This window comes from Phocoena sinus, chromosome 9 (genome assembly GCF_008692025.1).
Source record: "Phocoena sinus isolate mPhoSin1 chromosome 9, mPhoSin1.pri, whole genome shotgun sequence".
Lineage (NCBI taxonomy): Eukaryota > Metazoa > Chordata > Mammalia > Artiodactyla > Phocoenidae > Phocoena > Phocoena sinus.
The window spans coordinates 92,264,430-92,278,276 of record NC_045771.1 but is presented as its reverse complement, the minus strand read 5'-3'; the positions used below and the strand labels follow the sequence as shown (position 1 = coordinate 92,278,276).

The following is a 13,847-nucleotide window of genomic DNA, read 5'->3' as shown; positions in this document are numbered from 1 at the left end:
AGTCGCATGGACAGATGTGATGTGCTTTTTCCCTCACAAGAACAGAGATATGGAGGCCCTGATCTCACCCATGCAATTGAGTGTCACATACTGAGTCACATAAGTCCCCCGAATGGGACAAAATGACTTCAGAGTCATCCCGAGCAAGGCTTAATAGAAGCACTAACATCAGATAAGAGTGTGATGGGTGAATGAGCCAAGGGCTGCTCAGCAACGTGAGCACGGAGAGCAGGTGTCCCACCTCCACCCCACCCAGCAGGGGTCCAAGCCCTGCACTCCATCCGCCCAGTCCCAGAAGGAAGCACGGCTCTATGGCTAAGCTCAATGCTTTAGCTCTCACAGTCTGACCTTACAGCACATTCAAGTCACATCCTTCATTCTTCCTGGTCTCTGCTCTGAGAGCCAACATCTGGGGGGACCTTGCTCATCTAGGAGGACTGGCCACATCCTACTGGTCCAACCCAGTGTGTTGGGGAGAGCTCCTTCTCAGCTTAAAGGCACACAGGTCACATTAGTGGTCATGGTGTAGATGGGGGTCCACTCCCGAGACAGGATGTTCTCGTTGTGATGACACCACTGAATTCTTGAGGCTTTAGTCCAAAGCCAGACCCTGGAGCTCTCCCTCCCCCTTTCTCCATGGATGAAGCTCCCCCCGGTCAGGCCCCGGCCTCCCAGGGAGCCTCCAGCTGCACTTCGGTCCTGTGGCCCGTTCTTAGTCCAAGCATGGATGGAGTTGATCTGATCTGCATAAATGGTCAGTTTCCATCCAAACCAACACCATTTCCATCACACACAGTTGAGTATTTCTTGAATGACACAATGGATAATGAAAGAAAACTGATAGACATGCTGCCTTCCCATGAAGCACTGCGTTGAATATTCCTGTTTAACAAAACTAGCTCACAGTATAATTGAGCTCATTTTAATTCAAACTAGCTAAACACAAGGGAAAATGATTTCATAGAGTGGGTTCAAAGAAGAGTAATCAGACTATTTTACATCATACTTCTGAGAGAACGATTCAATTTCTGGGGACTTTTCACGTGTATTCACAATCCCTCATGTTCCCCTTTTGTAATTCCAACGCTTTGGGCCAAATACATAATGCAAAACAGGAAAAATAAAACCGATCATTTTGATATGTTGGACTTTATTACCTTTTAAAATTGTACAAACAGTGCAAGTGCATAAGTTAAAAAACACAAGGGAAATGCAGGGAGTTAAAAAAGAAAGACAGAAGAAATCCAAGACATGAAACAAAAAATTCCATTCTGCAAGTCAAAACAAGAAGATACTTTGCATACTAAAAAAGTGTTATTCCAATATATTAAGAAGTCTTTTGATCAGGAACACAGCACAAGACTTTCTGCAACTATTCTTTGACAGATCAGACTCAAGTCTCACTGAATACAGGATGGATCACGACATTATCTTACCAGCCACAGGCAGGTGACTAAATGTGTGTGGAGATGGTACCATGTCTGTGAGGTATTACAATCAATAAATCCTTTATTAGCCGTTCAGTAACGTCAGCAGTGGATGTCACCATTTCAACCTTCAAAAGGGAGACCCCCAGTTTCAGTGCTTTGTTCCCTCTGGTGACGTTCAGTGAAGGTTTTTCACACTTAGAAAAAAGAGAGAACACAGAAATATTTGAGATGCAGTGTAAAAAGGCAAAATGCTACATTTTGCTCTATGTATTTACAACAAAGTCTACACACTAAAGATAGGCTGTGTTACAGACACTTGAAAGACCATGCGTGAGGCCACCCAAGAATTTATTTTAAAGCATTTTAGAAAAGGACGTCCTTATTCACATGCTCATATTTTTGTCCTATGTCTGAAGACTGTTGTAGAAAAAGGGGCCGGAGCATGCTGGGTACCACTGATGCAGGGCGGGGCCTCCGTTTGCTGCGACTCTGGCCGCCTCTGGCTGCCTTTTATTTTTTTAAATAAAATTTTAAATTTTATTTCATTATTTTCTTAAGTTGAGATATAATTGACATATAACATTTTATTAGTTTAAGTTATACTACCTAATGATTCTATATTTGTATACATTGTGAAATCATCACAGCAAGTCTATTAACATCCCTCACTATACATAGTTACGGATTATTTTTTTTCTTGCGATGGGAACTTTTAAAATCTACTCTCTTTTCCCTTCTGTGATTAAATAATTAAGCAGGGTTGCTGCTTCTATAATTGCCTGTATGTTTATTTGCTCATATTTCTGAGGTTGAAATGTTTCCTTTGATGATTTGAAGGGAATGAACAACGTGCCCTGACCTGGAGGTACATCGGGCCCGACTGCTGTGACTGGATCCCATGTGTCATCTCAGAAGCTCCAGAAACGTCCATCCGGTGCGGGACCAGAGGAGATCCTGGTACCGCACGGAACGCCTGAGTCCCGGCTCTGCCCCTGCCAGCTGTGCGACCTTGGACCAGTCACTCACCCTCAGTCTCACCCGCCTCCGTGTAAGTGGAGACAATGACAGTACCAGCCTCCCAGGACTGCTGCCCTCGCCGCCCTCAGAAGTTAGGGTTTGTAATTAAACAAAGTCTGACACGGAGACATTCTGGCTACATAAACAAAAAGGAACTAAGTCGTCCTTATTTAGAAATTTGGGACTCTGAGGTATTTCTCATCCTTCGCAAATTCATACCTAGAAAAGTTTAAGAGATTTTACATCATAAAATGTGCCTGACAGATTCATGTACTTAGTACATGTATAATGTATAATCACACACATAATCTTTGAATTTTACTTTGAATCTATTCAAAGAAAGGCTCCGTATTTAACCACTTCATTATTACAGTTTCCTTTTCGAAGACTTACTTTGTTAAAAGTCTTACTCATAGTTCTAAAAGTGGTTTTTCACTGTCCTGCTTTTCTTCAGCTTCATTTTCCGATCCTAGATGGTAGGGAAGGGGAAGGAGAAAAAGTACCGCATTCGATTACAGTAACAAATGATTTCTTGAAAATTATAATCTACGAGCATAAAATTTTAAATGAGGGATACATGTGTTTAAGCCACAGGAGATTCAAGTTAACAAAACTGTAAAATAGTTTTACTTTATATCTTGTAGGAGGAAAACCTTTCAAATAGGACCTATCGCAAGCACCTATCTGTCAAAATGGATTTCACGTATGTCCTAAAAATATTCATATGGACCAAGAACTATTATGCACTGCTCCCCCTCTTGTGCTTCTTTGCTGCAAAGCTTACCTGTTTTTCTAGTGCAAGTATCTTTGGGTATTAATAATTTAATCTACGTATTTTGAAAAATAGCTGTATTCAGTGAGTGAGAGAGCAGTGAGGGATTCCAATGTACAGGCAAAGCTGATGTCACCACTGTGCGCTGTTGCCAGCGACCACGATTACAACCATTCTGGGTCAATGTTGCGTGAGCCTTCTATTATTCTTGAATGTGACCCAGTCATTCCACTCTGGGATGATATCCTTAGGATATCTCCCTGAGGAAATAACATTTTTTTTCCACCATTATGAAGATTTTTCCTCTAAAAATGAGAAGAAAAATCTAATGTCTGAGAGTAGAAGAAAAGTTAAGTAATTATTATATTTCCATGAAATATCTTCCATCCACTTAAAAACTGTGTTTATACAGTATATAACAACATGGGAAATGCATACGCTATAAAGTAAAAGCAAATATGTAATGAGAAATATAGTGTATGATCATTTTGATAAAAAATTTAAAAACTTGATATACTTGTACAAATCAGTAAGACTAGAAATAAATGACCAGGTGACTTATGTACATTTCTGGATATTCCAAAATTTCTACAATAAACTTAAAGTGACTTTATAATTTTTAAAACAGGGTATAAATAACACAGACAGTACGGCCAACAATTATGTAAATTACACAAAAGTAGAAGGAAACAAACTGAACTGTCAATACTAATGCGCTGAATAGTTTGAAGGAGCGTCATCTTTCATTTTTGTTCTTTTCACACATTTTTAAAACAATTACGCATTCCTATCATAATCAGGGAAGGGAACTAAAGAGAGTGGTGAGGAGACCAAGGGAACAGGTTAGGACGTTACCTACTCACCTGCAAAAGCAGCCAGCCTCACTGTTGCTTTACTCTTAGCAGATAATACACTTCAAAAAGGGCACTTCCACCGGAGGGAAAGTGGGGGGAGAGGGATGAATTGGGAGATTGGGATGGACATCTAAACTACTACTATATATAAAATAGATAACTAATAAGGACCTACTGTATAGCACAGGGAACTCTACTCAATACTCTGTAATGACCTATATGGGAAAAGAATCTAAAAAAAGAGTGGATATATGTATATGCATAACTGATTCACTTTGCTGTACACCTGAAACTACCACAACATTGTAAATCAACTATACCCCAATAAAAAGTTTTTTAAAAGGGCACTTTTTTCTTCAAGAACGTCTGCCTGGATTATAGCCAAGAACAAATCTGGTACAGAAGAATGAATGCCTGAGAATCTTAAGAAAAGTTTTGAGTCCCACACCTCAACCTCATAAATGTCATGTCGTTCAGGTTAAGTTTGTGGTAAAACAAATACATAAAGATATAATGGTTGGGAGGCTTCACTTCCCAGCTTATTAAACTGCTGGAAATCTTAGAGACACTGGAGCGGTTTAACTGCCATGTCACTTTGAAAGGAGTCTAAGGAAAGTGGTCATACCGAGCCTTCCTGTTTCCGGGCTCACTTTCCACCTGTCAGGGTAATGGCACTCAAGCCACAATTTGCGAGTCCTAAATAAAGCCAAACTTTAAATTAAAACATAATAATGCACATGCTTTCCGTAATTTAAAAGTGAATGCTAGCAAGGTGTTCTGGCTATTGTCGAATAAGGAGTTCAACAAATCTTCTCCTTGAAAATCGACTCTAAAACCGGACTAGATGAACCAGACAGCAAGTTCAGTGTTGGGGAAATGACCAAAGGCTTACAACTATGTGAGAAGTGCTTGAAAAATTGCAGAATTGCGGGAACAACCATGTTGCTCTTTCCTTTAGCTGCCCCCATTCTTCCCCCACCTCCCATCACCCAGCTCCAGAGTATGGCAGGCCGTGAGGACTGCCGGCAAACTTACACGGTTGAAGGAGCTCATTTAATCTGCAGTGAGAAGTGATGCAATGGTGAAATGACGGACTTGGTGGTATGTGAGCACAGGGGCCAGAGCCTCTGCTGGTTTGAGGTGATGGTCATGGCTGCAGCACGCGTATGTTTGGCTGAAGCTGTGGCATACACAACGGAAACCCAAGAGAACCCACGCTACAGCCTAAAAACCACGAGGCTGTGAGCATCTGCAGAGGAGGTGTGAAAATGTTCAGCAAAAGAAGACTCAGAAAGCTGAAAAAGCTTTTTGAAGAAGACTCAAAAAGACCTGAAATTTGAATGTGCTATCCAATACATACAAATATCCATTTGGCCGAGGATGAAAGTCTTAATCAAGGTGACTGACCACAAAGGCTGTCTAATCATTGGCTACCACTAAGCTATGTAGACACAGGGGTGACCCCTAGGAAGCCAGGCTTAAAAAGGAAAGAATTAAAAACAACAACAACTGAAAAGACACAGCCACACACCGTAGGGGACATAATTTCACAGACTTAGCCCACACCAGCATGCATGGTGTCAAATTCAAATTTCAATGCCTTACTCAGCCATAAAAAGGAACGAAATTGGCTCATTTGTAGAGACGTGGATGCATCTAGAGACTGTCATACAGAGTGAAGTAAGTCAGAAAGAGAAAAACAAATATCGTATATTAACGCATACATGTGGAACCTAGAAAAATGGTACAGATGAACCGGTTTGCAGGGCAGAAATTGAGACACAGAGGTAGAGAACAAACGTATGGGCACCAAGGGGGGAAAGCGGCGGGGGGTGGTGGTGGTGGTGTGATGAATTTGGGAGATTGGGATTGACATGTATACACTGATGTGTATCAAATTGATGACTAATAAGGACCTGCTGCTGTACAAAAAAATAAATAAAGTTAAATTAAAAAAAAAAGAAAAGATGTTTCAAAAACTCCAGAAAACTCATCTAACATACAAAAATGGCCCATAATTTACAAAGGTAAACTAGTATTTAAATGTTAAATTCCATTTTATTTTAATGACTTTTATTTATTTATTTTTTTAGACCTCAGGCAGTTTATTTTACTAACTAGTTTTTTTTCAAATGTACTAATAAAACTACATTTTGCAGTGTATATATATATACACGTTTAACACAAATAGACTTATAGTGTATATACTCTTCTGCAAGTTGACTTTTTTTACTTAATATATAGTGGACATCTTTTCATATTAGTTTATAAACCTCAGCCTCCTTTTAACAGCCTCATAGGATTTATGATAAGGATGTACCATAAGTTATTTAAATGTTTTGCCTCTTTTAGGTGTTCCCAGGCTTGGGTTTCATTTTGCTCTGCTTTACTTTATAAACAATACTGCACTGAACATCCTTGCCCACAGATCCTTGTGCGGTGTGGCCACATCCATTTTAGAAGGCACACACACACACAAAAATTTCAATGCCTTCATCTAGATTTGTTTAGCACAGATGATAGTATGCAATGAGCTATTCTTCATTTTAAGTCAGTCTTTCAATGATTCAAGAGGTGACAAATTACCTTTTCTCCAGCATCACAACTGGTTCATTTAAATTGTCTGAGCACAGAACAACCTCAACCAAATCATCCAACAAAGGACTCTGCTCCCTCATTCTTTCCATTTAATACACAGGCAAACAGGATATGGCTAAACCAACAATCAAATCTGTAAAACAAACCACCTTTATATCCTTTAAAAGTACATCCACTAAAATGTGCTAATTTTCCAAAGCTCTGTGATTCTAAAATTCAAGCCATTCCTTTACAAGGAAAAATGCTAACATTTAAATTTCTGGTGGCTCCAATTTCTTTCTTTCTCTCTTCATTCATTCCTTCAACAGTTCTAAGTTTACTTTGTGCCAGGCACTATATTAGGTGCTAGAGAAAGACAAGAAAAGGCAAGGCAGGCCTCAGACACCCTCTTATTGATAGGGACCAATTAGCACTGTTTAAGGGCAAAAAGCTTATAACTTCTGCTGCTAGAAGACTATTTAATATTTGTCTGCTGACCTCATAAGAAAGCTTTATTTTAAAATAAAATCTTCTTTTCTAGGCACATTAATTCCAATAATAGTTTTCAATCTTAATTCTTTCCTGAATTGAACATTCAGACAATGAAAATATAATACAACAAAGTAAGTCACTTTGAACACTCCTTTGCCCACTACTAATCTGGGCTTTGTCTTATACAATGCAGCCACCCAGTGGAACGCTGACAGGGGTGTTTTTGTTTAGCTTCATAATTCAATGAAATGGTAATGCTTCCAACTGCCACTAGGTGGTGGTAAAAGTCAAAGAAGGAAGCCAATGGCTTGCTGGATGAAAAATGCCTGAGGTATTCCTCCCATTTTTATCCTGTTGTTCTGAACTTCTAATTAAAAAAATACACTGGGGCTGAGAAATTTTATTAGTCTTAGAAAAAAAGTTATACAAAAGCATGAACTGTAATGCAAACTTTTTTTTTGAAAGAATGAGTGCTGTAACATACAAAAATCTCAAGGAAATCATCCTTATAATGAGGTAATGAAAGTTTAATACTCTAGTTTCTGCTGGCTGAGAAATAGCTTTTCTGCTAATTCATATCTTTATTTCATCTAACTCTATGATTTTGTGTTTTATATTGCTTTTAAATCTAACACCAACAGTCCAGAATATCAAGTTACTTCGAGTTTCCCTAATATCCTATGTCCCATTGTTGTGCCTTTGATATTCACGTGGCTCTTTCTGCCTGGAGTCTGTTTTTACTCTAGTGTGTGTGTGTGTGTGTGTGTGTTTAAAATATTTACTAAATGTAATGTGGGGAAGAAAACAACATAGTCTCTAACCCAAGTTTATATCCCAGTAATAGAAACAGGCCAAGTCACTGCCAAAGACAGTGCAGTCAACCCAGGATGACAGGGTTGTGGGAGAGATCTTACAGAACCGAGACAAAAGACCCTCTACCTAGGACTGCTGGGAGCCAGGGGGAGGGTGGGAGTGGGGAGAAGGCTTCTGCGCGTGTGAGTGGAAACTAGGACTGCAGAGGGTAATGTCAAGGATAGAACAAGCAAGATGGCTTGAGGGTTTTAGTGTATTTTCAGAAAGCTAAGAACAGCGCACAAGGAGCATGAGAAGAGAGCTTGGATCACTGGGTAAGGGTGGACACAGAGGTGCTTTCTGTCAGCCTAAGGATCCAATGACTTTTTTAATCCTTTGTGTCGCCGAAGGCTTTCAAGCAAGGAAATAACGTGATCAATTTTGCATATTCATTAATACTGAGAGGCTGTATATTAGCTATGATCAGGGACTCTAGCCCTGGAGCTGGGGTTCAAATCCTCCACCTTCTTACTCTTTGTGTGATGCTGGACAAACTACCTCACTTCTCTGTGTCTCAACTTGCTCATTTCTGAAACAGGGATAATGAGACTTTTACCTCACAGAGTGGTTATGAAGAACCTTTAGAACAATGCAGTTGTTCTATTTAACATGGAATTCTAGTGGCTGGTTGGGAGAAGGCAACTGAGGAGGGGGCTGTTGCAGAAACTGAGATGAGAAATGCTGGGGACTTCCCTGGCGGTCTAGTGGTTAAGACTCCACGCTTCCAATGGAGGGGGCGCGAGTTCCAGCCCTGGTCAGGGAGCTAAGATCCTACATGCCGCGTGGCGCGGCCAAAAAAAAAGGAAATGAGAAATGCTGAACTGAGGCTACAGATATGATAAGTGTGAAATTTAAATGAAATCAAGGAGGCAGAAACAAAGAGGATCAAAACGGCGTGGTGAACGATGGGCCGGGAGCCACAGGTAAGGGGCAGAGTCCCCAGTGAGGCTCTGGTTTCTGACTTGGGCAACTGGCTAGGCAGTGCTGCTACTTTCAGACATGGGGGATTGTGGAGGAAGGTCAGTTAGGGGATGACAGATAACAGAGCCTAGAGACCCTCCCCTCGGCCATACATCAGGTCTAAGGCCCTCTACCACGTTTATTTTCACATCTCTGCATCTCATCATGGGTCGCACATCAAGACCACGTCTTAGTTATATTCACAATCTAAATGCCCGGTATGTTAAATGTTTGCTAAGCATATTGAGAAGTAGAGGGGGTAGTGAGGGGGAGAGGGGGACCAAGTTATGAATGATGGACAGAGACGCAAATGATAATCAAATTTTGTACCTGCTTCGGATTCAGGAGGAGAATAAAACTGACCATCAGAAAGACCACCAGGTATCAGTGCTGCCCTCTCCGAGGCATCCTGAACTATCAGGAGTCCTGGAAGAGAAGAAATTCAGATACTGGGAATGATGTCAGTGTTCTGGTAGCTTAGTGGCCAGGTTAATCACAATAAAATGGTGTTACTATTACATTTTTTAAAAAACTCTTAGCAGGAACGGTACTCTGAAAATCTTTCAACCAAAACCAAAGTGTTATTAATAAACTATGAACCAGTACAATAAGGACAGGTTTCAACTAGTTAAAAAAAAATCCTTCATGGTACTCATGGGATTCTTTGGCTCTGTATTTATAGCATCTTTCCCTTTGGAAATACCTACTTCCCTGTAGAAATCAACAGCATCAAAACCAAAGCACAAAGCCAAACAAAAAATCTGGTCACGCTTTACATCTGTGTCTGGTTAGAGAAATGGCAGACGTAAAGCATCAAAGCACTAGCCCATGATGAGAGAGGCCGTCGACAATGAGTTCTTCCGGCTGAAGCTGAGTTAGCACCGAGATAAAGCTAGAGGAAGCACCGGGCCAAACAGCAGGTGCCAGGTATGCATGTGATACATGCTACAGTGAACATAAATGCTGTTTTCAATTTTTTCATTAATTATATGTTCTGCTTTATTAGTTACTTTGAACTTGGTTTAATCACATAGGCATGCAAGCCTCAGTCACATTAACAGTTGATAATGCTTTCAAGAAAGTTGTTTGATGTTTATATACAACTTTTTATTTTTTATTTTTGGCTGTGCCATGCGGCAGGGGGATCTTAGTTCCCCAGCCAGGGATCGAACCTGTGCCCCCTGCAGTGGACACGCAGAGTGCTAGCCACCGGACCACCAGGGAAGTCCTCTATTTACAACTTTTTAAAAAGTGGCTTCCGTTAGCTTTATTTGTTCCCTTTTCACAATACGTTTTCATAAAGGAACAGAGGGCACAGAATAGAAGACGGATCTTGGTCGGATTAATGTGTTTTAAAATCTACACTTGAAATTATAATTCTTTTCTTCTAGATTTCTTCTTTGTATATGAGCTTTTGAAAAATAAAACCCCTTGCAAGGTTATCTTCCCTTCTGCTGTATCTTGAGGTTACAATCATGCTTAACTTTCTATAAGACACAAGGATTTTTTTTTTCCTATTAGGCAGGGCAAATCCAGCCAGATGACCGACAGAGCATAAAAATAGCGTGTCTTGAAACTGCCCGGGTCTCTGCATTGAACTTTGATTATATCACCTCTAAGAGGGCAGGTGGGATGTGCAGGCTTTCACTAAGGCCATCATGAAGAGGAGAATTCCAGCCCCATACTTCATCCTAAAGTTCAATCAATCATTTGGATTTCCCAGTGAATATTCAGTGATGCTCAAAGCCACACAGGGAGATTATAACAGCTTTGACAGGACTCATGACTACATAACGTCAGCTCTCACCCTGCTCCTCAGAACAGGACTGGAAAGCCTGAGATGGGTGAACATTTCCAGCTGGCTAACTCCCTCCTCTCCATCTCCATCAGCAACCCATAAAACCGTCCCCCTGTAGGCACTCAGCTGTTATTCACACTGTGGCCCATTCAAAGGCACCACCTGTGGGATGGACAGCAATGGGAGGCTCTGAAAAATTGAGGACTTCTATGTAGAATTGCTATCTCGGCACAAAATGCTTTGTGTCCTCCAGCTATTACCGACAGGGAGAAAGGTCAACCTGTCCGAGGAGAAGGAGCTGTTCGCTGTTGTTGCTGCTGGAATGTCTTTTCCACCAGTGTTCACACTTCCTTCCGGGGAAGCCTGGCCTAAGAGCTGGAGTGAGGAGCCACACCCTGTCCCTGTCTTTTCATCCAACCCTTCCCTCGATGTCTCCTACAGCCCTGCAGGGTGGAGACATGCGATCTGCCTAACTGCACCCAGAGCTGCATGCAAAGCCAGATCTCTGAACCCTCCTACACTGTTGGTGGAAATGTAAATTGTTCCAGCCGCTATGGAGAACAGTATGGAGTACACTTAAAAAACTAAAAATGAAGCTATCATATGATCCAGCAATTCCACTCCTGGGAAAACCATAATTCGAAAAGATACATACACCCCAATGTTCACTGCAGCACTATTTACAATAACCAGGATGTGGAATCAACCTAAATGTCCATGGACAGAGGAATGGATAAGGAAAATGTGGTACATATATACAATGGAATACTACTCAGCCATAAAAAAGAATGAAATAATGCCATTTGCAGCAACATGGATAGACATAGAGATTATCATACTAAGTGAAGTAAGTCAGACAAAGACCAATATCATGATACCACTTATATGTGGAATCTAAAAGTGATACAAATAAACTTATTTACAAAAGGGACACAGACTCACAGACTTAGAAAACGAACGTATAGTTACCAAAGGGGAAAGGTGGGGGGAGGGATAAATTAGGAGGTTGGAATTAACATAGACACACTACTATATATAAAACAGATAATCAACAAGGACCTACTGTACAGCCCAGGGAACTCTACTCAGTACCCTGTAATAACCTATCTGGAAAAGAATAGATATATGTATAACTAAATCACTTTGCTGTACAGCTGAAACTAACACAACACTGTAAATCAACTCTATTCCAATATAAATAAAAATTAAAACAAACAAACAAAGACAGACCTCTGCAGCCCCTCCTCCCAGCCTGGCCAGTCTCAGGAGGGGAATTTGGAGAGAAACTTACGGTTTTCTTCTTCTGCCTCTTGAGGTAACACCTTGAAATCCAGGAACCAAGTCTCGATCCAGGCAAGGATGAAGGAAATGATGGGCAGCACGTAGCCGAAAGCCCCTTGAGAGAAAAGCTGGAAGAACAGACGTGACCAGGAGAGAGAAACGCAGTTACCATGAGTTCACCCTGGAGAACGCAGCTGTGTCAGTAGAGATGGTCATGGCACAGAAAAAGCGGAAAGCCATACCTTTGAGAGGATCACTTTTGCTAGTAAAAAGGCACTGGTCACTGCTGTCGTCAACTGAAAGACACATAATCCAGAAGCATTCAAATTCGATGTTTTACACTCTGAAGGCACCTTCCTCAAGCAAGAGACCCATCTGAGCCAGGAGCAGGTAATGCCTGAAAGGGTCTTCTCACCCAGCTCCCTCCCATGTCACTCTATCCCCTAAACCAGACAGGGGCAAAGTGGGCTTCCACGTGGCACACGAGCCCTGACCGGCAGCTTGAGGTTTCCCTTCACCCACACGCTGTGTGTTGGGAAACTCTGTTTTGTCCACTAGAGGGTACAACATGCAAAGACACTATCGGCATAGGAGAAAGGACCAGTGAAATAGAGGCAAGGCTCCTCCAGGGCTAGGGAAGCCCAGAGACAATCCCACAGCACCTGGGGTTTGTCTCTCCATCCTTCAACTAATATTTGTAGCAATATGAAACCTGACCAAAGTGAGTGCCAACGGCAGCCATGACTGACAAAACGGAGGTTGGAGGTTGGGGAACATCAGGCATCGTGCTTAGTGTTGACGAAGTTGCAGAGTTAGTTTTGTCGGCAAAACAAAACATACACACACACAGCAGACACACACACACACAACACGGGAGGGGAGGCATCTTACATTCTGATACTAATTAACTTTACAGGCTGACACTAAGTGCTCTTCAGGTACCAGCTGACTCCTTCCAGCTGCCTGGCCCCCTCTCTGTAAATGCTTTTTAAAACGAGAATCAAAAACAATAAAATGGGGCTTCCCTGGTGGCACAGTGGTTGAGGGTCCGCCTGCCGATGCAGGGGACACGGGTTCATGCCCTGGTCCGGGAAGATCCCACATGCCGCGGAGCGGCTGGGCCCGTGAGCCATGGCCGCTGAGCCTGCGCGTCCGGAGCCTGTGCTCCGCAACGGGAAATGCCACAGCAGTGAGAGGCCCGCGTACCGCAAAAAAAAAAAAAAAAAAAAAAAAACCAACAATAAAATGGATGTGCTAAATCCGACCTGTCCCTTTGATCATTTCAAAGAAAAGGTTGAAGAAACTCTCTTAAAACTCTCATTGCACGTCAACCACTTTCCTGAAACAAACACTGAGACAGATGGTCTGACAAATACCAGTGCACATCATGGAGACTGGAATAGAACGGCCCAAATTGGGGCTGCTGCAGACGGTGGGTAAGGGATAACCATCACAGCCGTTTGGTATCGGCAACAGCGTACACAATAAAGGGAGTCAAGTCCGGCTGAAACTGTCAGCCCTCATCCATGACCCGTGAGCTTGGGACTCAACGGATGGTCTGACAGCAGCCCTGGGATTCCGTGGATGCTCAGAAGAGATGGCCCAGGCAGACACGGCCCCTGGGGGACTCCCCGTTAGGACAGCGCACAACCCCGTGCCCAGCTGGACAAGCCCATGCCGGTCCCACATAGACTGAGGTCTCACCTTCCAGAAGCAGGACGGCAGGTTGGTCCTGCCCATGTCTCTCCAGTCTGAGGACTTCAACACCCCCCATATACCTGCCTCGTTAGAGCTCTCAACAAAGTGACTGTTTA

General features: G+C 42.1%; 1 protein-coding gene across 2 annotated transcripts in view; it reads right to left on the bottom strand.

Moving 5' to 3' along the window:
• Positions 1–1,132: 1,132 nt before the first annotated feature.
• Positions 1,133–13,847, bottom strand: part of STARD3NL (STARD3 N-terminal like) — a 50,689-nt gene continuing 37,974 nt past the window's right edge. Inside the window, exons 5-9 of one of the 2 annotated variants that reach the window (XM_032643386.1) lie at positions 12,276–12,329; positions 12,044–12,161; positions 9,285–9,380; positions 2,841–2,916; positions 1,133–1,624 (exon numbers count right to left, since the gene is read on the bottom strand). In XM_032643386.1, the coding sequence (XP_032499277.1) occupies positions 2,858–2,916; positions 9,285–9,380; positions 12,044–12,161; positions 12,276–12,329 (327 nt within the window). In that variant the 3' untranslated portion in view covers positions 1,133–1,624; positions 2,841–2,857. The remainder of the gene's footprint in view (positions 1,625–2,840; positions 2,917–9,284; positions 9,381–12,043; positions 12,162–12,275; positions 12,330–13,847) is intronic. The other variant, XM_032643387.1, reaches the window with a different exon arrangement.